Genomic DNA, 27,410 nt, shown 5'->3' on the forward strand with positions numbered 1-27,410 from the left:
TGATTAATTTTATGATTATAAAAATTGTCCACAACTAAAATAGTTGAGTTATCTGTAACATAGATAATAATAGTTATTTATGTATTGATATTAAAGATTTTTTAAAATAATTTATCCAATTAATTTGATAAATCAATTTAATTATTCTATATAGTAATAATAATAATAATAATAATTTTATAATGAAATATTATTAGAATAAGATAAAACAATAAGTATCGTCTGCAAAAAAAATCTGGTCGAAACGGGATTTGAACCTGGGACCCACAGTGTATCAAACTACGCTCTAACCGTCTTATATTTTAGATAGATAGATAAATGCCTTTTTATTTACACTTTACAATATAAAAAGTGATGTGGGCGAAATTGAGGCAATAACTATTTTGAGAGAGAGGTAAGGTCTGGATAGAGAAGAATCCATATGCACACAATACTGTACACTAGGTCTGAAGAGGTTAATAGGATGAGTCTAGTTTACAAGTACTAACCAGCACTGCCTTTAAGCTCGACAATGCGCTCCAGATTGGGCCCATAACTGTATTTGAACTTGGCCTCGCACTGCTTCAGTCTCTGCTCGGCGTCGGGCAACAGAGCCAGGTTCTCCAGAAACAGGTAACACCACGCTATGTCCATATTCAACAGCGCAAAGTTGTCCACACGTTCCAGCAGCTGAGACCTGCATGAGCTGCAACAAAACCATCAATTAGTATTATTTGTTGTGTTCAGCCGCTCAAGCACAGAATAGGTACAGAATGGAAACTTGTAATCAAACGCCTATCTAACCAATGCTTTTTACTTGACGCAAATACTAGACACGTCACGTGACCTTGGGAAGTTCCAATCCTGGTCTTCTGATTGGCTCGTGGCAGTGAACGAGATCAATTCAATTCAATTTAATTCAATTTATTAATGTCAACAAAAAATTAATATACAATTCATACTTACAAACATAAAATACAAATTCTTTATAAAATAATGAATATTTACATAAAATATCATATTCTAAATAATATTGTTGCATCCCTCTTTAAGCAAAGCTTGTGATGAGGGATGGTGTATCTCTAGAATGTTGGATAGCATAAGATACTAATATACATCGTAATATTAATAACATAATTAGATTTTATAATTTTACATTACAATATAAAAAAAAGAAAATTCCATTCTCTTATGCTATTTTCATACAAATGTTGCTCTTGTAATCAGTATAGGCCTAATTGAGATTCAACTATATGTTCTACATCAAAGATAAAGATCACCAATATTTAAAAAATAAAACAACAAATTCTGTTCTGCTCTGTTATACTAAGTAAGATATGTATTTTAAGAATAGAATTGAGATTTACAAACAGATTTGAGAAATCAATCAAAATTAGTCTTCATTTTGTCTCCCTAATAAGTAAAGTCGAAGATCCGGATCGAATTGATCCGGATCATTAAAGTGATCCGAATCTACCATCAATACTATCACAATGCGGCGCTTCCTAACAAGATGGCGGATTTTTGCGTCAGGGTACTAGCCAAGTTTCCATACTGTATGTATACTGTGGCTCATGGGTGTGATCACATTTAATGTGTATATGTGCAAGCGCACGTCAGATCATGCATGAGCCGAAAAAACAAATTCTGGAAAGTACCATTGGAACACGTGTGACTTGTCTGTAGCCTAAAGTAAAGAAATATTATTTCTGTCATCTCTGTCTGTAGCTCCTATTGCTTTTTCCACATTTTGATTCTCATCTGCACATACTATACGAATTGAATGCGATCACACCCTTATTTTGATAAAATTGATAATTATCAAGAATTGACAACTAAGTCAAATTTTCTAGGATAACTTGAACCACAGCTATCTACTAGAAAAGTAGAACTGCCAACAATGCCTTCCTATCATTTCCACTGACTCTATAATGTGAATATCACTATGGATTATGTTTGTTGGAGACTTCAATATTATTTTTCAAGTACTGACACTTGAATACTGATTAACAGGACTTGATTGAGACTCTGATAGTACTCGGGTGAAATTTACAGCTGGACACGACAGTGAAAAGTAAAAATATAATTCCCATGAGATTATTCCCATATTTAGTCGGCCGAGCGAGTATGAATAATCCTGTTAGAATGTATGGGAATTATATTTTCGCTGTCACAGTTGTTTGGGATTCCAGTTTCAGTCGGTATGGCTACCCAAATAAGTTTATTTGCTACCTAAAAGAAAATGGTACCAAAATCGTAATAAATAGGATGTTTTGAAATATTTGTAACAGCTGTGCCTAGTTGAAAGTTGTGTATATTTTTGGCTTCAAAATTTTCTGAAATAACTTAATTTATTCAAAGTGCGGTGATATTAAGTGCAAAATTTGACTATAATATTTGGTATTTTAATCATTCTAAATTCAAAATTTCTAGCTAATATATATTCTTGGACAGAACTTTGAACTTTAAATTTCCTCAGTAAGAACATAACCTATTTTTTCGGACATTTCATTATTTATCAAAATTTGGGAACAGAATCCCAAAGGCTATGCCTGTTGTTCTATCCCGATCATATTCATATGATTTGTAATTGTATCAACGAATTATATTCTCAATGTCAATGATTTGAAACATTATTCATATGAATCTAATCAAAATCAGATTTATGTTTTGAAGGGACGGATTCAAGGATCCAAAGGTTCAAAGAACCTCACACGTCAACCGAAACTTATTGTGTGTCATATCAGATTTAGTCGGTATTTACTTTTATTCGATATAAACATTTAAACATTAAGAGAAATGCCAAACCGTCGACTTGAATCTTAGACCTCACTTCGTTTGGTCAACTATAAGAATTGAATGCGATCACACCCTTATTTTGATAAAATTGATAATTATCAAGAACTAACAACTAAGTCAAATTTTCTAGGATAACTTGAACCACAGCTATCTACCAGAAAAGGAAAACTGCCAACAATGCCTTCCTATCATTTCCACTGACTCTATAACGTGATTTGAACTGAACTCATTGCTAGCGATCAGACACATGTCTCTGCTAGCAATTACTGCCGGTAAAATGAGTACAACTGGGATTTCAGTTATGTTATATCTAATTTATTATTATTATTTCTAGAATAGAGTATATTCTGAATTTCTGTATGATGTACCCAATTATTATGTGAATTTGTAATTGTATAAATCTTGTATATATGGCAAATAAATTGAATTGAAAATATATAAAAAAATATCACTATAGATTATGTTTGTTGGAGACTTCGATATTATTTTTCAAATACTGACACTTGAATACTGATTAACAGGACTTGATTGAGACTCTGATAGTACTCGGGTGAAATTTACAGCTGGACACGACAGTGAAAAGTGAAAATATGATTGCCATGAGATTATTCCCATATTCAGTCGGCCGAGCGAGTATGAATAATCCTGTTAGAATGTATGGGAATTATATTTTCGCTGTCACAGTTGTTTGGGATTCCAGTTTGAGTCGGTATGGCTACCCAAATAAGTTTATTTGCTACCTAAAAGAAAATGGTACTAAAATCGTAATAAATATGATGTTTTGAAACATTATTACCGATTGGGAATTATATTTTCAATGTCAATGATTTGAAACATTATTCATATGAATCTAATCAAAATCAGATTTATGTTTTGAAGGGACGGATTCAAGGATCCAGAGGTTCAGAGAACCTCACACGTCAACCGAAACTTATTGTGTGTCATATCAGATTTAGTCGGTATTTACTTTTATTCGATATAAACATTGGAATAGGATTGTAACTTGAAATAAATTTGTAACAAAATCTTGATAAAACAGAATGATTTTAAATGTTGTTTGTATGAATCTGAAGGAAATAAATACCTGAACTCCTTGTCAGCTTCAAGTAGGAAGATCAAAGCCAGTGCATAGTCATTTCTTTTCATGGCAGCTCGTCCTTTTTCGTGAAGAGTCATGGCTGTCACCAGAGATCGCCTCTCCTCGTCTGGCAGGTACAAAGAATTACCGGCTTGGTCTGTTATCTAGAAAAGGAAAAGAGAAATAATTTATAAACAGTATCCTAACAATGAATGATGTATTCATGAATCATATATTACAATATATTCTTGATCCTATAAATCTAATGGGAACGAGCCAACTAAGCTCCCCGACAGTAAAGCTCCTTTTAGAACCAATTTCGGGGGATTTACTGACGGCGTCAACTGAGCTCCTGAGAGAGGAGCTTAACTGACGGGGAGCTTGGTTGTCGTCAGCGTCCGAGGCACTTAGTTGTCGTCTATGGTGCCGACAACTATTCCCCTCTGAACCAGTAGGAGATTTACTGTCGGGGAGACTAGTTGACACTAGCGTGCAAGGAGCTTGGTTGTCGTCACCGAACCCTACAGCCAAGCTCCTAGCACACTCTGAGTGCCAGAGTTTTTACGAGTAAACAGACATATATATTTCATGCACTTACTCTATGGATTTCCTCAAATCACCATATTAAAAAATCAAGATTAACTTTGATCAATCATAATTAATCAAATGAGAATAGTTACAAATTAATGAATAGTTATTCAAAAGAGAACAGTGACGAATCAATGTAGAATTATTCCTACAATTCACATTACATGGAAAAACAAAAATATAAGAGTATAAAGTTTCAATCCAAAGTTTTGAATGCCATAAGTTGAAGACTAAACTGCAGATCAGAGTTGTGCATGATGATATAATGTTATATTCTATACATACATGCAGGAATCACTTGCGAGACGTACAAACTCATTCTGAAAATGCTTGCCAATTCAATAAGGAACATTTCCAAGTCAGTTAAATTCGGAAAGATATACAGTTTATTATTTTCATTTTATGTTTGCAGTGATAGAAGTGACAACATCAACAAGCTTTTCTTCTAATAATCGAATTCATAGAATGTGTGAAACAGTGTCTGTACTTCCCCGCCCGCTTCAAGCTGGTTTCAATGTTCAATAGCGGATCAGCTGTCGGGGAGCTTAGTTGTCGGGTAAGAACACAACAACCAGACCCCTCATAGGCCTATCCAGCAGGGGATTTACTGTCGGGGAGCTTAGTTGTCGCCGACAACTAAGCTCCTTCGTTCTAGTAGGGGATTAACTGTCGGGGAGACTAGTTGACGGCAATGGTATATTTTGCCACAAGATTTACCTACGCCTGTTATCAAAATAGCGAGGAGCTTAGTTGTCGGGGAGACAGGTTGGCGGCGACCCAATCTAATCATACAATACAATGATAATTCAACTAACAATGAATAAATTAGTAGAATATGAAAACTTATATTTAAAACAGATACATCAGCAAGAGATTTATATAGGTTAACTTAGCTGAATATATGAATATCAGTGCACAACGCTTTCATTTATTCTGTCACACTTTCATCAAAATTGGGAGATATAACGGCTACGTCTTCCGAAGACGTATTCTTAGCTACGTAGGTAGGTGTGTGATCTTAAGATGTTAGGTGACCACTATGAATCCGTGTTTCTGCTACAAGATCGACTCTCACAAGCCCAATTTTGTTTGCATTGTCTCCCGGCTCGCTGAACAGACTTTAGTTAGTCATTAATTAATTATTACTCGTATTATTAAATCGAATATTGACCGCCTATAAAAGGGGTATGTAGTTTCATCAAAATTTAAGTCTCTACAAAAATACTATATCCGCTAAACAATCAGTTGCTCGCAATGAGCAGTAAATTCCGCAGTTGAATATTCACATATATACAATATATAATTTTTCAACTTTAATCTTGAACCCTTACCGTTCATTCCCTTGAGATGGGGGGCGCGACAGTCGAGACCGACGACAGCCGAGGCCTGCGACAGTAGAGGACTGTTTTACAGTCCTCTACGGTCGTAGGCCTCGACTGTCGGGAGTGTACGAAAATTGAAGAGTCCTCTACTGTCGCCTAACGCAGGCGACATTTGAGGCCTCTTTTTCAGGAGTCCTCTCCCGTCGTAGGTCTCGACTGTCGGGGCTGTACAAAAATTGGAGAGGCCTCAACTGTCGCCTAACGCAGGCGACATTTGAGGCCTCTTTTTCAGGAGTCCTCTCCCGTCGTAGGTCTCGACTGTCGGGGCTGTACAAAAATTGGAGAGGCCTCAACTGTCGCCTAACGCAGGCGACATTTGAGGCCTCTTTTTCAGGAGTCCTCTACCGTCACTGGCCTCGAATGTCGCCGGACTCTACCGTCGCTGGTCTCGACTGTCGCAGGACTCTTCTGTCGTTTGCCTCGTTTGACATCGACCCTTGAGATGCATTGGAAGAGCACTGCATCATCTTATACCAGCGCTTTTCACTCCCCTCTGATAAAGAGTTGTGTAGTAAACTTCATCTCTTACGATTTGCCTGTATTGAGTTCCGTAATTATTGTGAAATAATTCTCCTATATTGAACTCGTGCTGATGTTTCTTCATAGAACAAATATATCTCAAATATACTCAAAAATATATAGACTAGACAACGGAATTTTCAATTCTTTAAAGATTTGCCGACAACTGGTTCGTATTGTTTCTCCTACAATTACTCACAATGCCCATTTCTGGAGTCTGGATAACCCCACTCGAAATTAATTATTAAAAAATGTCTAGTGGGAATGAATTAGGCTATCAAAAAATGTCTAGAGGGAATGAATTATTAAAAAATGTCTAAGAGGGAATGAATTATCAAAAAATGTCTAGAGGGAATGAATTATTAAAAAATGTCTAGAGGGAATGAATTATTAAAAAATGTCTAGAATTATTGAACAAATATTCCTGTCTGAGTATTTCTTTTCTAGGAAGTGATTTTTGAAGCAAAAATTACAGTCAAAGATCTAAATTAGGCCTACCTGTAGATAGGGATCGACTTGGTTGGTGCTGTTGGCGAGCAGTCCAATGTCGGCTCGCATCTGTTGCACGGAGCGCAGTTGCACCTCCTCCGCACGCAACTTCTCTCCGGCGCATGCGCCCAGGATAATTGCCATCAGCTGGCAGCCATTTTGGATGCCGTACATCATCAGCTGCTGGTCCGATTTCATCACCTGGCCGCCGGCTATTAGCTTCAATCTGCGCACAATGTTCGTCAATCGTTTGAATTCAGTTAATTCGCCACAATATACAAGATTAAAAGCGAACAACCTTACGAAATAAGTACAGTACATACAAATTTGACACTAGAGAAATTCAATTCAATCTATTCAATTTGACACAGCACCTGGCCGCCGGCTATCAGCTTCAATCTGCGCACAATGATCGTCATTTATTCAAATTTGCTACAAAAATACAAGATCAAAAGTGAGCAAAGTTGAACAAAATTACAGTACATAAAAATTTGATGATAGAAAAATTCAATTCAACACAGCACATCGGTTATCAGCTTCAATTTGCACACACAATATTCGTTAATCATTGGTTTATTTGCCACAGGTTACAAGATTCAAAGTGAACAATCTTACAAAATAAGTAGATTACAGACGAATTTGACGGTAGAAAAATTAATCTACAATGCTATGAAATAACAAAAGTTAAGGCCTCTCTACATTACGCTACGCTATGCCTACTCGCCTATTGACGACCCTGATTCGACAGAAAACAGGACAATTCCCAGATCCTCGGACCGTGGTGAAGACATCGAAAGTAAGAAGAAGTTAGAGTTGTCTGTATGAGCCATGAGGTGGGTCGTCCACTGGAACCGATTTCGTCCGAACTAGCATCGGCCGAAAACTACCGAACTCGTCCGAACGATCCCCCAACAAAGAAAGCTATAGATGCTCGTCCATTGCAACAGGTTCATACGTCCGTACACGGCCGTCTCCGGCAGACCAAGTTTTCGATCCGAATTGAATGGGATTTTCCGGCTCTATCCGGCCGAAGTCGAACTGAGACAACATCATCCTAAACTCAGAATTGTTTCACAGTCTTGTCTGTTTTTGATTTTAGAACTTAATCTGTTTTATAAAGTTTCAACTATGGAAAATGTTGATAAGTTTGGTTCAAGAGCATGTTCCATTGTGAGATATGCGAGACAAAAGATATCATCATCGTGATGATGTTCAACGAATCTGTAGACAAAGATTACTGAACAAATAGGATCTGAAGGTGAGACTATTGTAATGAATAACTAATTTAGTGGATATTTGTTTATTCAATTTTCAAAATCTCAATATAATTATTGTTTATGAGAAATTTTGGTGGCTTTGATAGTAGTTGGTTCAATATTCAATGGTTCAGCCAACTACTGAACTAGACTGACGTAAACGGTTCCAATGGACGACCATATTCGGCCGAATTAACGGCCGGCAGATTCGTCCGATCCAACGGCCGAACGGATCGGTTGAATACGGTTCCAGTGGACGGTTACCCTAAACACTACAAACTCAAACTGAGATTCAATACAGATCTTACTTGATAAGATTCAAGTTTAATTATCGAGAAACATAAAATACTTGTAAACTCTGGGCCCATCCATCAAACATCAACAAGTCTCAAACTGACATTCATTGACCGAGCGAAGTGAGGTCTAAGATTCAAGTCGACGGTTTGGCATTTCTCTTAATGTTTAAATGTTTATATGTTTTTATGTTGCGCATTTACGACGAAACGCGGTAATAGATTTTCATGAAATTTGACAGGTATGTTCCTTTTTAAATTGCGCGTCGACAAGGTTTTTGGAAATGTTGCATTTCAAGGATAATATAAAAGGAAAAAGGAGCCTCCTTCATACGCCAATATTACCGTAAAAATCAGACTATAGAATATTATTCATCATAAATCAGCTGTCTAGTGGACTATAATACTACCCGTTCAAAAACATCGAACATCTTGAAAATGTATCTTTCCATCAACGTTAGTAGACAGTTGCAGCCAGACCTGATAACAGCGCTCACACTCACATTCCGGGACGACACGTCACGGTACAATAAGACAGAAAGCTCTATATTTATTTAGGATTTTTTCTAGACATTTTAAATTGATAAATTATTTATTAATTTTTGAGAAAACATAACAACAGGTCAATGTAACTTACTGAGCGCGAGGTCTACTGTTCACAGAACTACTAGTAATATAATAAGTGGATTTAGTGAATCTAATTAGATTCACCACATTCGATTCATAAAAGTCAGAAGGATTCAATGACTTGTACAGAATTAGTGATGAGAGGGTGCCTGCTGAAAGAAAGAATGCTTGGAACGAGAAAAATAGGTTGGACAAGATGGTTGAACGACGCGATTGGTGACCTTCATCACAAACTGTGATTGGGCGTGGCAAACTGGGACGGAGTGCACAGGATAGAGACGAATGGAGGCGCTATGTTGAGGAGGCCAAAGTCCACCCAGGACTGTAGAACCAGATAAAGTAAATCAAGAAAAACCACATTAAAACTGATTGAAAAACACTTTCAAAACACATACCTTTCAGCAGACAAGCCGAGTTTGTCAGCGATCATTTTCTGTACATCAGAGACTGGGACATCCAATTTCGTCGAAACGTTGATCGTTTTTTGGCAGACATCATTCTGAGCACCAGACACCTTCACGCGTATCGTAGCCACGCCCGTTTCTTTGTATTCACTGCGTTCCTGCAGGTGTTTCAGGGCATTCTGCTGGAATTGGCACAATATGTCGTGACACACAGAAATGTCAAGGTTTAGAGCTACTGCAAATTTCTCAACCAGCTCCTGTTGGGAAAAAATAAATTTAAAATTAAGTGAATGGAAAGTTAAATCATGATGTTAATTATCAAATATTTCAAATTCATTTATTTGCCATAAAATAATACAGATTAATAAAATAATTATTCGAAATTAAAAAAAGAAATGGCACTACCGGCATAGAACAACTTGTGCGCCGGCAGTGAGTTCGAACAACAAGGTTACAGCAAACATGTCAATAGAAAAGAAAATAGAGCTTATTCAAACCACTAAAATAAATAAAATTACGGAACTTGGTCACATCTCAATCTTTACAAAAGATGAGACAAAGTAATAAAATTACAAGCAAATGACAAATTAAAAAAGACCGAAACAAGGAAGCTATGACAAATCATTTTTAAAATTTGAAAAGATTGAAACACTACATAATGTAGATAGATAATTTAAAATAAACATTTATCTGAATCCAATCCAGTATAAGATTCATTATGGATTTTGTATTTTATTTTCTCTTTATGAGATGTTTCTCTTCAAAGTTTACTCTTCTGACTTGTGTGCTTGCTTATTCCGCAATCCTTTGTAATTCATCTAGTATTACAATTTTTTTTAACACCTGGTCCTATCGGTTTCTTTTTTCATCCTTCCCTTATTATTCTCCCCCCATCCCATCCTTTCATATCTACCGTCTATTTACTTTTCCTGATACCTTTTTCACCTTCTCAAGGATTGAAGGTTCTCCTAGAACATGGATATCCATAGTTGGAAAGCCCCTTCAATCTCCCATCCTTTTTTGCACCACTTTCTTTTTATTTTTTTAATGTGTATTGTTGTTGTTGTTGTTTGCATGTATTCTTTTTGTTATTCTCTATATTAAACTTGTATGTGTGTGTAAAAATAAACTAAATTGAATTGTATTGTAATTCTATTAATAATGAATTCAGCTGGTACTTTATTAAACAAGTAACACTGATATTCAAACTGACGTCTACATACACTTAAGCTGGTAAAGTAAATATCAAATTGTAATGGATTAGAGGGAAGAAAATTAAATGGAGTATTTCTTAAGTTGAATGTATAATTATTTTTGTTAATGAATAATATGATTCTTTTAACATAAATTTCAATGATATAAAACAAGTGAATAGTGAGAGATGGATCAAAGATGTTGAAACTGACACAGTGTGTCGTTACACATTGAAATGTCAACGTTTAGAGCTTTTAAACCAGCTCCTGTTGGGAAAAAAGACATTTAAAAAATTAAGTGAATGAAAAGTTAAATCATGATGTTAATTCTCAAATATTTCAATGATTATAAAACAAGTGGATAGTGAGAGAAGGAACAAAGATGTTGAAATTGGCACAGTATGTCGTGGCACAATGAAACTTCAAGATTTAAAGCTACTGCAAATTTCTCAACCAGCTCCTGTTGAAAGAAAAAACATTTAAAATTAAACTATGGTATTAAATTATGGCATCGTATTCTGGGGAAATTGCTCAGAAGCGAAAAGAGTATTCTTATTACAAAAAATAATTGAACGAACGAAGTGAGGTCTAAGATTCAAGTCGACGGTTTGGAATTTCTCTTAATGTTTAAATATTTATATGTTCATATATTTATGTTGCGCATTTACGGCGAAACGCGGTAATAGATTTTCATGAAATTTGACAGGTATGTTCCTTTTTAAATTGCGCGTCGACGTATATACAAGGTTTTTGAAAATTTTGCATTTCAAGGATAATATAAAAGGAAAAAGGAGCCTCCTTCATACGCCAATATTAGAGTAAAAATCAGACTATAGAATTATTCATCATAAATCAGCTGACAAGTGATTATACAGATGTGTGGAGAAGCCAGTCTATTACTGTATTTGTATAAGGTCTTTAGTTTCAATCAAAGACATTAAAGAGGTACATTGTGTTGATAAATATTATCTAAAGAATAAAGCTGGGTTTACACCAAAGTTATTAACAAAATTGTTATAAATTAATCCTTATAGATTCTATTAGATTGAACGGAAGTTGACAAACACAGCTTTAAGGTTCATCATGTGTATGATTTATGTTCAATCTAATATAATCTAAAAGGATTGAGTTATCAACATTTTTTAAATAAATTTGGTCTAATCGCAGCTTTAAGGTCTTTGGTTTCAATATTTTGTTTTGCAGTCATGGTATTATTATGCGTGCCCTTCAGTATCAATATTCTCACATTCGAAAAAACTAATTTAATAGGTGAATAAGAATAAACAAATGAACTAAATAATGCTGGAAAAATTATATAATATTTTTGATTTTAAAAAATTAATTTTCATCAGATAGAAAGATCATCACGGAACTGGATGAATTATATCATATGAAATACAAATTCAAACGTGAACTGAGTTTGTTAACATTTAAAACAGTTGACATCTGGTACTTGTGGATGAGAATACTGCGTGAGGTCTACTGTTCACAGAACTACTAGTTATAAGTGGTGCACACTACATCGAACATTGTAGACCGATATTCAAGAGATTGCATGTGTTAACATATTTACTGATATATACATATTGGAGTCAGCGACTACAATATTGAAATATCAAGAATATTTTGAAAGGAACTCCAGCATTCATCATCACAATTCAAGACAAAGAGACAATATCCACATCGACAGGCAAAGAACAACACTAGCCTTGTCTAGTGTTAAAAACGTGGCAAGCAGGGTCTACAACAAGCTTCCCTTGGAAATACGGAGGTTCAGAGATCCTGTGAGCTTCAGGAGATCCTTGTTACTATTATTACTTGTTGTAGTCGTCTCCATGGTCGTTGACCTGGGAATTGTCAAATTTCTTCCCAATCAATGGGGATTCACGGTCTGTGGTGCTGGTATGTGTGGTCGTCTATGAACTCTGCCAATGCATAGTGGGGCCTCATGATCAAGTAGTTCTTCAGACCGCCAGTAAAGGCACCGTAGTCCTGAATTGCCTTGAGCTCCTTGGGCAGAAGGTTGAAGAGTCGGGCCCCAGAGTAGGCCGGCGACCTGCTGAATTTTGTGAGCCGGTGCTGCTGGAGTTGAAGCTCAGAAGCTTGAAGACCCATTTACTTAGTAAGAATTATTATTCCATGAAGGAGTTCTGGGAGGACGTCTGACAACCAGATAGAACAGACTAAAATGACGAACACGGCTGTAAAGGCTTCCAGTGGGATCACTACACGTATACAAGTAAACGTATGAAAGCTTCCATCATGCGGCTTATTCTCAAATGTTTCAATGCTGTAAAGATGTAATGCTGTAATGTGTAATGATGGAGCAAAGATGATAGAAGTTAAAACGATAGAAATGTACATCTCTTCAATACTTCAAATACGAAATATCAATATTCAGACTTCTTGATAGCGTTATCTGCTTTATCGAATGATAAACAAGGATTTTTTTTTGTGTAGTTGAGAAGTTGATATTGTGGTAATTATTCATAATAATAATAATAATAATATTTTATTGTCATTAAACTTTGAAAAAAGCAATAGACAACGTCACAATCGTTATTTGCATACACATACAACATATACATATAAAATGTAAACAATAAATAACAGAACTTTACAATAATAGAATACGCAATACATTTAACTTAGAAATGAATTGAACCATCATTCAAAGCTAGGAACTCAGTAATAACATAAAAGGGATGTCCAACCAGCCACTCCTGAAGCTTACGTCTAAGAACGCTGATGGGATAGTCTTTCACCTGTCTTGATAGCTTATTGTAGCTTTTGATCCCAATTACTTCGTAGCTCTTTGTTGATTTCGTCAGTCGGTTAAAAGGTACATTTATCATTTCACGATGCCGAGTGAAATGCTCATGTATGTCCTGCCTACGTTCAAGGTGAGATATATTGTCAATTGTATACAGTATAACCTTAAAAATATATACATTTATTACTGTCATTATTTTCATGTCCATGAACAGAGGTCTACAATGGGCAAGGTATTGTGCACTAGAAATTATTCTAACAGCTTTCTTTGGAGTACAAGCACACTCCGTATATCACTACAGTTTCCCCATAAAATAATTCCATATGATAGCAGACTATGGAAAAACGCAAAGTAAGCTGATCTCAAATACATGTAGGTCACATGCTCTTTTAAGTTGTGTAAAAGATATATAACTCTAGAGAGTTTACCAGTCAAATATTCAATATGTGGCCGCCAAGTCAGCTTCTCATCCAGGAAAATACCAAGAAATTTACTACTTTTAGAGGAGTTCAACAAGGTAGCTCCCCTCAAACCAAAAAACAGTGACTGGGTCTTGCTCTCATTCAGCAGGAACCCATTTGCTCTAAACCAATCCGATGCTTTGGACATAGATGTTGCCGACGAAGTTTCAAGTTTGTGGATGTCATTACTCTCATTTACAAAAGTTGTATCATCGGCATACAATATTGTCTGATTCTTTACGAAGCTTGGTAGGTCATTTATCATTAGTATAAAAAGCAGCGGCCCGAGCACGGAACCCTGTGGTACACCATATTTGACTTCTGATACCTTGGATATTGAATGAAAAAGACTAAGAAATTGTCAAAAGCCACAGATTTATTGATACTTAGAAAGACCGGTTTCGGTTATTACACTATTGTCAATCTCCACTTGTTACATTTGTCAACAATATTCCTCTTGAAATAAAGAGAACACAAAATCGACTTGTTTTTAAAACAAAAGTTCTTTTGGATGGCTTAGAGGTCTTATGCCTGACTATCTAGAGACCTTATTCAATGTGGTTTCTTAGTTAAAATACTCTGATAATAGTGGCTATGCATTGGGAAAATGAGCTGGAATTGGAAAGTGAGCATGGTTAGTGTGAATGTGTGAGTGATTGTTTGCTAATTTTTCTTTCTTTCTTCTTTTTATATTTTTCTACTTCTCTATAAATTCATAAATTATCAGATATTCATTCCTGCTAGAAGACGTAGAGTTTTGTACTCTCAGCAAGCAGTATTTTCTATCCAAATTCACAAATTAGTCCTGGTTTAGCATGTTCGAATTCTTGTCTGATGTTATTGTTTAATAAATTAGACTTCTATGTAGGTACTTTATAAATTATTAACTTATTACTCTAATATTGTTAAGCTGTATTATTTTTTTCTCATAATTTGTAAATATTGTGAATTGGATTGAATAAAATTTGAATTTGAATATTTGTCAATTGTTGAGATTGACAATGTTGTAATAACCGAAACCGGTCTTTCTAAGTATCAATAAAACTGTGGTTTTTGACAATTTTTCTTAGTACTTTTCATTCAATAGACAAGGATAGCAACACCAATGTTAATCAAATACTGCCATTATAACGTGGTCTTTACTGTAGGACCAGTGAGTATACCTAATTCTTTAAAATAGTTGTGGATGTGATACCAACAGTTTTGAGTACGAAGTAGAAGGAATTTCGTAATCAATTCGGATCTTAATCTTTCTAAATTCAAAATTGATTGTTTCAAGTGTTCGTGTTTTGTTTCAATGTGGAAATTAGTGAAGAATTGGAAAGTCGCACATAACCTTTATTTGGACAATTTATTTTATGAAATTGGGATGAAAAGAAGTTTTGGACTGTAGTCTGTTTCTTTGTCCTAAAGTTGATTGTAAATGATAAATAAATAAATTCTTCTGAGAATTCCCCCACAGTAAAATACCATATAGAAGATGAAAATTAATTAACTAGTAACCCCCTGGGTTGGAGACCTCAATCATGAACTGTTCTATTATAATCCCTTGAAGCCAGCAACTTGTAATTATACAGAGTTGATGAAAATTATGGAAACAGCTAGATATTCATTTTACAAGAATAATTTGAAGTAGGTTTCATTGGGGATGCTATTTGAAATGAAAAAAATACTCTTCAAAGCGGCAGTGTACCGCTTCTGATAATGGAACACTGTCTTGTTGATGGTATACCATGCATTTTTTGCCAAGCCCTACTACATTACATTTTTTGTGTGTAATGTAGATGGTGGATTGTGGAATCTACAAGCTGCCTAATAGTGTGAAGCAATTGGATGAGGCCGCCTTCAGGAGAACCGCCCGGAAGCTAATGTGTGACAAGGCATATTACAGTGTAAATGAATTTACGGGTGATAATTTGAATTTTTACTGAGAGCGCAAGCACTGGATCACTGCCATCTGAACTGTTACAGTTGAACGAGTTTTGTACGTGTTTTGAGTTTTTGACGCCATCAATCCCACAGTTGTGGGTAATGTATGAAGCAGAAGGTATTAAAGGTATGGTCTTGTTTTTGCCAATCGCAACCTATATCTTCAATCTTCATTTGTAGGACCATTAGCCAGCCAGATGAGTTGGGTAGGTCATCACGTCAATATACAATTTCATATATGGTATGCTGATCTGGGATCACCCACCACATGCCAGGGACGTTCTGCTGCAAAAGAAGAGAGAGGGCACTACGAGTTTCCACATGTAGTAAGCATGATGCTCATTGCCAACCCATCTTCAAACCGTCTGTGGTCATTAAATTTTGGCTTCTCTGCTACAATGTAAGGAGCAACATTGCAGCGGAGGGAGCAAGAACACCACTACAACACTCAAAGGAGGACAAATTTGGATCAACGAGTTTGAGCGTGGATTTGCCACGCTGTCGTCTGTCAAGAGTGAGAGACTGTTCCCCCGTGCTGGCATTAATCAATAATTTGCCAGAGGTAGTGAGAGAGCGCCCAGTAAGTGGTTACAAGACGTCTTTGTCAAGGTGACTGATTGACAGTAGTCTATATGATAAAGAGTATTTATTCAGTGAGTATACCTATGATCTTAACACTGCCATCATATATCATGCTAGTGTGTGGTCTATTGACCAATTTTATAAAGATCCTACTAAAAATGTTCATGTTAACATAAAAATAATGCCATCAAATTATAGAGGAATAAATGTAGGCCTATAATTTTGAATATTTATGTTCTATTTTCTAAGTAAGCCTAAATTGCTTTGATTTGTTTACTGACAAACAAGTACAATGTATCTTGAAATCTTCTACAAAATGATATTATTTTTGTTGAATTTTTATACAGAAATCTGCGATAGGCCTACAGTTGTAGCTTAACATTGAAAGTGACTCATGATGATCTATCTTTCTTTTTGCTACTTCAAACAAGGACTCACCAAATTTTATTCATTGCATCAAAATATATTATTTAGAGCTTTCAGAGTTAATTTCAGCATATTATGAAATAATGAAAATTGTAGAATATTCATCTTACAAATAATTTTACCTGAAAAGCTCTTTTTTCCTCCTCGCTTTGACCTTTATTTTCAACAGAATAGTAAGGGGGCAACCACAATTTAATTGAATCATTTTTCAACTTCTCACGAAATCTTAATGAAATAAATTCGTTACACAATGATCCATCTTCAGAAACCGAGCAATTCATTTTCACCCTTGATATGTTGCAAGAAAAAAGTTCCCTAACAGAAAAAACTATAAGGAAAAATGTTTCAGATTTTCAAAAACAATGACTCAATCCATTTGACTGGCAAAAATGTTTTGATAACGCACCAACAAAATTTAAAAGGTTATGTTATTGTTGACAAATGATTTTGCAAACTGTATCATCTGTCAACAAAGAACTTTATAATTTTGTTAAATTTTTGACAAAATGATCAAGAATAATCAATTTTTTATTTGAAAACGACGAGTTAAATTCTTAAAAATATTTTTGTCTATCAAAAGTTATAATAAACATTTTTATATAAATGCAAAACGATGGATGTCAAAGAAACAGCTGTAACAGCTACCTAACCTCAACTTGTAATCTGATAAACTTCACGTAAAGTACCTCTACACTGTACCTGATGTTTGATGTTTATTCAATTTTAGAACATGGTTATTAGGTGATCTATTTATTGAAATGTTGAATATAGATGTTAATTTGTTGGCAAATTAGTTACTACTTACTATTTAATCGTTGATTAGGAATACTTCAATTCCAAACATACATTATTCATACAACTAATATAATTAGTGCAACAACTAATCAATCAGGGTAACATTTGAACTTTGGACTCTTAAAAATATACGGTAAGTAATTTGGTGTTAATTATGTTAGTTTCTACGGTATATTTAATTGATTTCTTGCTTATAACATCTTTAATTCCAAGTATCTTGCATAATCAATCAAAATGTAGCTCACAGTATGTCACTCTTCCGGTTCCAAGATTCAAGCACCGTGACTTGATCTGGTTCTGATTACAAAATATTATCTTATGTTACATTTTTCTAAAAAACGTTTCAACAATTAAAAAATGTATAGAATAAATCATTTTCTAAATACTTTGCTGCTATATTATGTTTTGTGAGTTACTGTAGATTGTACACCTTTATGTTTACTACTACTTTAGTAAATAACAAATTGAATTCATTTATAGTTGGTTGAATTATACCATTTATTGTTTTTAACAAATGTAGATATCTAACAAAACAACTTCAACTCAAAACCTTCTTAGAGATTTCTTAATTTTTTTATTTGTCACAATCTATTTGGATACCTGTAGGCTATTATATGAATGGTCAAATATCTGAAATAATTGTAATTTGACTAATTTATTCTATTCCTCAATATATTTATTTCAACAGAAAATGGCTCAACAAACTCCAAAACCAGTTAACGAGGAGGACCTGAAAGATTTGAAGGAACGTATGAAGCTAATAGTGGATGCTGACCCCTCACAGTATCACAACGATTTTTCGTTGAGAAGATATCTCAGAGCATTCAAAACTGTGGATGCTGCATTTCAGGTCAGTTGGAAAAAACAAACTTTTTGTCAGTTACAATGAAAATGCTATTGAAAATTTATACTTCCACAGTTAACAAATATTATATTTTTTATAAATCCCATTATTATCAACAGTCAATGAGAATTATTCATTACAATTATTTCACCGGAAATGGTGTACTTTGTGCCAACTACTAAGATAACAACGTTGTTATTTCTGTTATCAGTAAGATGATACTTCTGCTCGTGTGTCCTTCAATTGTGTACAGTAGAACAGTACTCTGACATAATATTTTCACTTCAAAACATTATCAGTTATTACTTTATTGTCAACCAGCTAGTTGAATAAAATAATAGCCTATTTATTTTCTATTTCTATATTTATTTTTCTAATAATTTATCCTTTTCTTCGTCCCACTAGCTTGTTCTTTCCCCTTTACATCAATGTATTCATTCATAATATGAACACAAAAATTGATGTCTCCTATAGTGAGGTCCACGTTATAATGGCAGTATTTGATTAGCATTGGTGATGCTATCCTTGTCTATCATTCTACAAAACAGATGGCTCTATCCCCTTTTACCTCTGAAACGTTGCCAGATAATGTTTTAACAATGTGGAAATAATAATTAAAAAATATATTAAATAAGAAGACTAGGAAATGGTCAAAAACCACAGATTTATTGAACGTTAGAAAAAATTTATTGAATGTTAGAAAAGATTTATTGAAAGTCTCTAAGATTAGAGATTGACAATGGTGTAACAAACAAAACCGGTATTTCTAACTTTCAATAAATCTGTGGTTTTTGACGATTTCTTAGTCTTCTTATTTAATAAGAATTACCACAATATCAACTTCTCAACTACACAAAAAATAAAATATATATTACCTTGCCGAATAATATATAATTGATCACAACTGTTGAAGAATGAACAGTTAATATTACATCAGATATACCGGTATCAGCTGGTATCCTCTAAAGAAGGCAGTTGCAAGCCAGAGAAGCGGCAACTCTGTTCTCCTGTCTTTCTCCACTGCCATTATAACATGGACCTCAGTATAGCGAGATTCTACTGTATTTCACATTGACTGAATTGAAATGTCACAAAAATTAAACAACCAAGTTGATAATTTGATTACATGGGAAAAGACATTGTGTTGATAAATATTATCTAAAGAATAAAGCTGGGTTTACACCAAAGTTATTAATAAAATGTTACTAACTTAATCCTTATAGATTCTATTAGATTGAACGGAACTTGACAAACACATATGTTCATCATGTGTATGATAAGATATGTTCAATCTAATAGAATCTATAAGCTTTTTTTGTAGTTGAGAAGTTGATATTGTGGTAATTATTCATATTGAATGAATAAGACTAAGAAATTGTCAAAAAACCACAGATTTATTGATACTTAGAAAGACAAGTTTCGGTTATTACACCGTTGTCAATCTCTGATTAACTCTTCTTTATCTCTCTCTTTCTCTTGGTAGAGAGTTAGTGGGAAGGATACTTCGAATATTCTTTCCGAAGAATGGACATTGATACGTCCAAAGCTCCGCCAATTTATGTAGATGCATAACAATATTATCTATTTTATCTAAAGTTATTACAAATTGCTTTTTTTCATATCATATACAGCTCAATAATTATTTTCTTAATTTATATTTTGTATATTCATCTTTAATTTTGCTGTATTGTAAGCTATTGTATAGCCTATAAGTGTATAAGCCAGTATATATTGTAATCTACATAAATAAAGTACTCAATCAATCAATCTCTCTCTTGTTTATCAGAGATTGACAATGGTGTAATAACCGAAACCGGTCTTTCTAAGTATCAATAAACCTGTGGCTTTTTGACAATTTCTTAGTCTTTTTCATTTAATAAGAATTTATAAAGATTAAGTTATTAACATTTTGTTAATAACTTTGGTGTAAACGCAGCTTTAGGCATTGATGTTTATTCAATGACAACAGACAACATCAATGTCTTATTCTTTCAACAATTTTAATTTTTCTGCTCAAAATTTTCAAGTTTATTTCAATATTATTGAAACTTTCGGATTGTTTAGTGTTATTTCCGGCTTTATTAACCCTTTGAAATTCAAAATTCATCAGTCATATCTCGAATACGTATTCTCAGAGTGTTAATCTTTGGTGAAAACAGAAATTTTAAACTTAACCTCACTTTGGACTATTTATGTGCCAAAATCAAGGAATTGAAGAAGTTTTGGGCAATTGCCTGTTTCTCTTTCCAAATATCGTGTTTGTGACTGTTCTAATAAATAAATAAAATGTTGATATAAACAATAGAATTTGATTCAATTTGATGTTAATGTTTGTGACCAATCCGTTGTAAACAAGAATTGAATTTGATAGAATTTGGTTTGTGCAGGGCATAATAAAGACGAACAAATGGCGCGTAGAATACGATGTGGCGGGGCTGACCGCCGACTGCGAACTAGTTAAGACACACCTGGCGCAAAACAAGGCGCGCGTCCTGCGACACCGAGACATGGCCGGTCGACCTGTCATCTACATCCCCGCCAAGAACCACAGCGCCGCTGACAAGGATGTCGAAGACCTCACCAAGTTCATTGTCTACTGTCTAGTGAGTTAAACGCCACTCTATCTATCTTCTTATCGTAGGTAGCCATATTCTATTATAGTGAGGACCACTCTATCTGTCTTGTCGTCGCAGATATCCATACTCTATTAGTCGAAGGCCACTCTATCTATCTTGTTGTTAACGTAGATATAAATATTCTTTCATAGTAAGGTCGACGACCTCATCAAGTTCATTGTCTACTGTCTCGTGATTCAAACTCCAATTTCATATTACATAGAGTGCCGTTCGCACAGTTTTAGTTTAAGCGGATTCTCAGCATGAATTGGATTTAATCCATAAGTCTCGTTTGTTATAATGTGTTTCATTTTGAGATTAAACCACCATCTGATTCATTTCAATTTGAGCTTTCACTGTGCAAATAGCACTAAAACAAAGGAACATTTAAAATAAAATTTGAAGTCACTAACCTTCCAGCGCTGTTTGTATCTTCTCACTAATCAAACCTCAGCCAGGCCTTTCCAAACAATCATCAGGTCTAGTTGATCTATGGTCAGATAAAATTCAATTTATGGCACTCAGTAGAGTAAGCTCTTATTCCCATTTAATAGAGGCTACAGTGATCCTCAGGTAGGTTCGTTTTTGTTCCAACCTAAAACAGAAAAAGAAACAAAACACTTGTTTAGCAGCGGATAGTTTTTAGTTTGATAGAAGGAAAGATTGTAAGATTGAAGTCATTTTCAAGTATAATACGGCTCGAGATCAAGGATAGATTCATAAGAATATATTTTTCTCTTCAAAAATAATAGAAGTTGTGTGTATTTTTGGGTTCAAAATTTTATAAAATAACTTGATTAATTCAATATGAAGTGATAATTAAGTGTTATATTTAAATATAGTTTGGTGTTTTAATTTCTATAAATTCAAAATGTTTAGCTTGTATATATTTTTGGACGAAAATTGAACTTGAACGTTTTACAGTATAAACATAACCTATTTTTTGGACATTTTATTAATTTATCAAAATTTGGGAATGGAATAGATTTGGGCCAAGCCTGTTGTTCCTTCCTAATCATATTTATATGATTTGTGATTTTGTCCACGAATAAATAAATAAATAATATTATGTTTCACTAATTATCTCTCACTTTAAACATGTACAGTCCATACATTTTAACCTCTGGTCCGATTGCACAAAGGACTGTTAAATTGTAACTGTGATTAAATTATTGTTGAATAACACGAGATCCAATCAGAGAAACGGAAGATGTATTCAATCAGCACTCAATTACAATTGAAATTTATCTGACTCTTGTGCAACCGGGCACAAAAGTTTATCAATTTCTATTTAACGTATTTTTTTTCTATTTATGTACATCTAGATTCAATTATTGTTCTTCCGTCGTTAATGGAATTTATTGAATTAAAAACTTATCCTTTTCGTTATTGAGTGTGTAAATCGTTGGTTCAAAACTGTTTAACATTACCTAGATTTTGACTGTAGATAGATAGATAGCTATAAAAGAATTTATTATACAAAACAAAGGAAACAATTTACAATTCAATAAGTCAAAAAATTCAATAGGCATGGCTTTATGCCGTCAGCCAGAGTTGGTTGTTTACAATATTAAGTTAACAATTAATTCATACATTATAGCAACGAATTAAATTATCGGATACATACTTGAAAAAGCATAGATTATACATCATATAAGTGAACATAAACTCAATCTTATAAATCCTTGATTACAAAAATTACGGTTAATCAGAATGCACAAAATAATGACAAATCCCACATATTAAATGTACTTATTCAGAAATTATACTCTAACACTAAAAACTCCCGATACTTAAGTGCCTCATTTACATACCCAAACAGTATTCTCCAATCTTTACCATTCAGGTATTGGAGAACTGCCACCTCATTCAATACCCAACATCCAAACCAATTGGCACGTAATTCACCTAGGATTTTACATCTACCTATGAAGTGAAGGGTGTCTTCCACTTCCCTACTATTGCACAGTGAGCAAATATAACTTTCATAATCTCTACCCACCCTAAAATTTAGAGGTAATAGAGACCCTCTCACCTTGAAAATCTGACTGATAAAACGCCTACTATGTATGTCGCTAATATAATCTGGTCTTACTGGATGACACATTCTAAGATTATAATAAATGGAATGAAACTGCGAATTTGCGCCACAATCCCACCAAGTTTCTATTAATTTGTTGCGTATTCGATTAATAATAATCTCACATTTTCCTAGCCATTCATTAGGGTGATTTTGACTGTATGTATCAATAAATAAACAGTATTGGACACAAGTTTGTTGTTCAGTTTCTGAAGTTTTATAGCTGTACATACAGAACATTAGGGAAACAGTTTTGGGCATGAATCTGTTATAACAGTATTTCCAGAAATACACGTATAATGTACTGTATAAATAGTACATGTATTCACTTTCATTATTTTTAGGGCTACTGAAAGTACCGTATTCAAATTTTCAAACACAATAGAATATAATATCTAGTATTTTGATAATTTTTACACTTGAAAATGGCTCAGGAAGAGTTGAAACTAGTTGTGTTGTGATGATATAAAAGGGTACTTGATATATTCTATTATAAATTATTGTGTTTCAATACGGTACTTTCAATAGCCCTAAAAATAAAAGTGAGTACAGGTACTATTATACATGTAGACCTGTATAATGTGTGTGCATGATTTGAGTAATGTAAGTACTCAATTAAATTCTCTGCGCTTACAGGAAGACGCATGCAAGCGGTGCTTCGAGGAAGTGGTGGACAACCTGTGCATTGTGTTCGACTTGAGGGACTTCGGACTTAGCTGCATGAACTATCAAGTTGTGAAGAACTTGATATGGTTGCTAAGCAGGCATTATCCTGAGAGGCTGGGCGTCTGCTTGGTTATCAATGCTCCGGCTCTCTTCACTGGCTGTTGGGCCATTATTGGAGGATGGTTAGTCTGTTTATTCAATTATTTATTGCTCATTCATGTATTTTATGCCGTAAAAAAAGTAAATTCGTATGGCTTTTGTTGGTGGGGAGTCCCTTGCGGAAAGGTCTCGTCTGATCAATTTGAGCCGTCAATGATCCTTACAAATGTCATACTTCAGCCGTACTTTATGCCGTACAAGGAAAATGATTTGAAATAATAATTATATCAACAATTTTTCATTATCATCCTTTAATAATTAATTCAAATATCCAATGAAAGCTATATAAATAGAACTAAGGACTTCTGCTACTGAAAATATTGACCAAAAAACTACATAGCATAAGGAAATTTGCAGAATGATACTGTCCAAAAATTGTGCCCAGACCGGGAATTGAACCCATCTGGGCACAATTTTTGGACAGTTTCATTCGTCAAATTTCCTTCTGCGAGATAGTTTTTTTGGTCAATATTTGCAGTAGCTCAGTTCTATTTATATAGCTTTCATTGGATATTTGAATTAATTATTATTATACAGTAGTAGAAATTTCTAATAAAATCTTCCATTTTTTATTAAATTTGTTTTTCCAATTGGTGTTAATGTTATAGAGTTTAAGAGGATTGATTGAAATAAAGTTATTCATATTCATCCATAAAATGTTTTTAAAGAGGACGAGGTAGATCTAGGATGAGGTGGGGAGATAGAATAGTGGCTGACTTGCGGGAGAATGGTTGGAGGAGAGAGCACGCATTGGATATGGCTTTGTGGAGAGGCAGACTAAGAGGAAGGAATGCCGACCCCATTTAAATAGGATAAGGCACAGCCAAAGAAGAAGAAGAAGATATTCATCCATACAATTTGTCTCTTGAATCGTCTTAATTCAATAATATTATTTGAGGAAGGAATGCCGAACCCATTTAAATGGGATAAGGCACAGCCAAAGAAGAAGAAGAAGATATTCATCCATACAATTTGTCTCTTGAATCGTCTTAATTCAATAATATTATTTAAGTTGGATTATTGGATCTTATATATATTTTATTGCTAGATGTACCAAATATAAGAGAATTTCAATCCAGTAGAAATTTTGTGAATGGATGTCGATTAATCATTAATATACATAATGTGGCCCAAAGTTTTCACGGTTACAAATCGAAAAATATGACAAATTCATATTCGACTCTATCTAGAATCGAAGTCTTCATCCTAGAATCTGATCCAAGATCTCAAAGGGATATAATTTCTTAACTATCCATTTTTCAAGTTTTAATGCTGTAATTACAGTTGATAATTCGTCATGATAATTTCTTTTATTTACATTTCAGGTTGGACGAGAACACATCGAGCAAAGTGACATTCGTCAACAATGAAATGGATTTATGTCATTACCTTATCCCAGACATACTGCCCACTGACATGTAAACATTGCAAATACGTCACTGACATGCTTCAAACGGCTAGAAAATATGTTAAGATATATTTTACTATGAAGCAAGGAACGATGCAAAAGTTGGAGAACGACCGGTAGCTAATATTCGGCAACTAGGGTGCAAGGATCGATCAAATAATAAATTAATATGTAATTAATTAGTTTAGGCACTCGTTTTTGAGTTGCCGTTTGTCCCAAAGTTATTATCAATCTATAATAACATCAAGATTATTAATCAATCTTATAACAATGTCTTGTTTCTCAGTCATTGATTAAATTCTAATATTGATGGAAGGACTTTTATCGATGTAGTACAAATTTAAATTCTAATTCAATTAAAAACTATTGTTTGAAAAATTACCTTCTAATTGATAAAAGGACTTCAATCGATGTAGTACAAATTTATATTCTAATTCAATCAAAAACTATTGATTCAAAAATTTCCTTCTACTTGATAAAAGGACTTCAATCGATGTAGTACCAATTTATATTCTAATTTGATTGAAAACTATTGTTTGAAAAATTACCTTCTAATTGAGAAAAGGACTTTTATCAATGTAGTACCAATTTATATTCCAATTCAATTGAAAACTATTGTTTGAAAAATTACCTTCTAATTGATAAAAGGACTTCAATCGATGTAGTACCAATTTATATCCTAATTCGATTGAAAACTATTGTTTGAAAAATTACTTTCAATGAAGAAGAAGCAGGCCCTTCTTTGTTACTGTAAACAGATCAATGCTATAAAATTGTATTAGTTTCAGTTATTGAATGAATTTTGAATTACTGTTTTGAAAACTATTGTTTGAAAAATTACTTTCAATGAAGAAGAAGCAGGCCCATCTTTGTTACTGTAAACAAATCACTGCTATAAAATTGTATTTATTTCAGTTATTGAATGAATTTTGAATCACTGTCTACTTGAAAATCTTATAAATTAATTAAATCTTCGAACATTGTATATTCTGTAATCTCTAATTCCCGAAATTCAGTGAAACAATTATGAGATTGTGTAGCTATTCTACATTCTTCTTCTTGTATACGTTTTAAATAGTCTAAATTTAATTTGTCAAGTTCAAGATTTTTAGTTGATAGCTAAGAGAATTTATCAAATGACTGATAAACTTGCCTAGATTGTTATTGAAGGGAACAATGATTGGTAAATAAAATCAATTATATTGAGAAGATTAAGGTATAAATACAAATTAATTATATTCTTGAAGGTTGAGAAATTTAGGTTAACTTCGAACAAATAACTATTATACTATCAAGAATTATTTGTTATCTCTAGAGCGAACCAGTACCTGGGTAAAAATTGTTAAAAGTAGTTGAATTTTCATGCTTTTTAAAAGTAATTAGTGTGTATTTTGTGTTGACTAGATGTTATTTTATTTTGTGATGCAACTTTCTGTGATGACTTTGCATTTTAATGTGCACATATTTTGATGTACTGTTTATTTGAGGAGATTTCAAAGTAATCATGACAAATCTTCTCTACAGTATATTATATATATTTTCAAACTAATCAGTCTCAATAGTCCGTTAAGTATTACACGTTTATCACAACAAAAATGTGATGAATACAAAGTCAATTCACTAAAAAATATGGTAAGATTTAAAAATAGTTAAGGATTTAAAATTAACTAGTATTCTTTACTCTCCGCTTCACTGTCCAAATCTAATACTGTGTATGCATTTAACTATGAATTTTCTTTAGAAATCTTAGTTAGAATTACTAAAGTTTCAGGGGATAAATAATGTGAAATTGAAAATTCAAGCATTTCAACTGTAACTCTTATGTATATGTTGTTGAATAAATAATAAATATTACATACTATTATTGTCGCCTTCTTGTCTGTTTTCCTTTATGTTATTACAGTGAGGTCCACGTTATAATGGCAGTGTTTGATTAGCAATAAATATCGGGGACCGAGCTTTGCTCTGGAGTACAAAAGCAAAAAAAAAAAAATTACGAAAGAAGAAATTATAATAACATTCATACAGAAATGTTCAATCCAATAACAGTAAATTTAGATTAATT

General features: G+C 33.7%; 2 protein-coding genes across 3 annotated transcripts in view; one reads left to right on the forward strand and one right to left on the reverse strand.

Annotated features, from left to right (window-relative positions):
- Positions 1 to 17,200, reverse strand: part of LOC111053910 (NEDD8 ultimate buster 1) — a 37,536-nt gene extending 20,336 nt beyond the window's left edge. The window contains exons 1-5 of one of the 2 annotated variants that reach the window (XM_039439399.1): positions 16,901 to 17,200; positions 9,406 to 9,671; positions 6,844 to 7,060; positions 3,863 to 4,020; positions 489 to 685 (exon numbers count right to left, since the gene is read on the reverse strand). In XM_039439399.1, the coding sequence (XP_039295333.1) occupies positions 489 to 685; positions 3,863 to 4,020; positions 6,844 to 7,060; positions 9,406 to 9,671; positions 16,901 to 17,059 (997 nt within the window). In that variant the 5' untranslated portion in view covers positions 17,060 to 17,200. The remainder of the gene's footprint in view (positions 1 to 488; positions 686 to 3,862; positions 4,021 to 6,843; positions 7,061 to 9,405; positions 9,672 to 16,900) is intronic. The other variant, XM_039439398.1, reaches the window with a different exon arrangement.
- A 225-nt stretch (positions 17,201 to 17,425) lies between these two features.
- On the forward strand, positions 17,426 to 27,207 carry LOC111053911 (CRAL-TRIO domain-containing protein C3H8.02). Its single transcript, XM_039439403.1, has 5 exons — positions 17,426 to 17,706; positions 18,262 to 18,423; positions 20,805 to 21,020; positions 23,749 to 23,960; positions 25,263 to 27,207. The coding sequence occupies exons 2-5, from the start codon at positions 18,265 to 18,267 to the stop codon at positions 25,357 to 25,359; spliced, it is 684 nt and encodes a 227-aa protein (XP_039295337.1). The 5' UTR covers positions 17,426 to 17,706; positions 18,262 to 18,264; the 3' UTR covers positions 25,360 to 27,207.
- The last annotated feature ends 203 nt before the right edge of the window (positions 27,208 to 27,410 follow it).

The sequence above is a fragment of the Nilaparvata lugens genome, chromosome 12, assembly GCF_014356525.2.
Source record: "Nilaparvata lugens isolate BPH chromosome 12, ASM1435652v1, whole genome shotgun sequence".
NCBI classification, from domain to species: domain Eukaryota; kingdom Metazoa; phylum Arthropoda; class Insecta; order Hemiptera; family Delphacidae; genus Nilaparvata; species Nilaparvata lugens.

What these genes read in the sequence shown, in the direction of transcription:
- LOC111053911 (XM_039439403.1), top strand. Translation starts at nt 18,265, where the DNA reads ATGGCTCAACAAACTCCAAAACCAGTTAACGAGGAGGACCTGAAAGAT. An exon ending in CTGTGGATGCTGCATTTCAG is followed by an intron (nt 18,424 to 20,804) that starts GTCAGTTGGAAA and finishes TGGTTTGTGCAG; the next exon opens with GGCATAATAAAGACGAACAA. An exon ending in AGTTCATTGTCTACTGTCTA is followed by an intron (nt 21,021 to 23,748) that starts GTGAGTTAAACG and finishes CTGCGCTTACAG; the next exon opens with GAAGACGCATGCAAGCGGTG.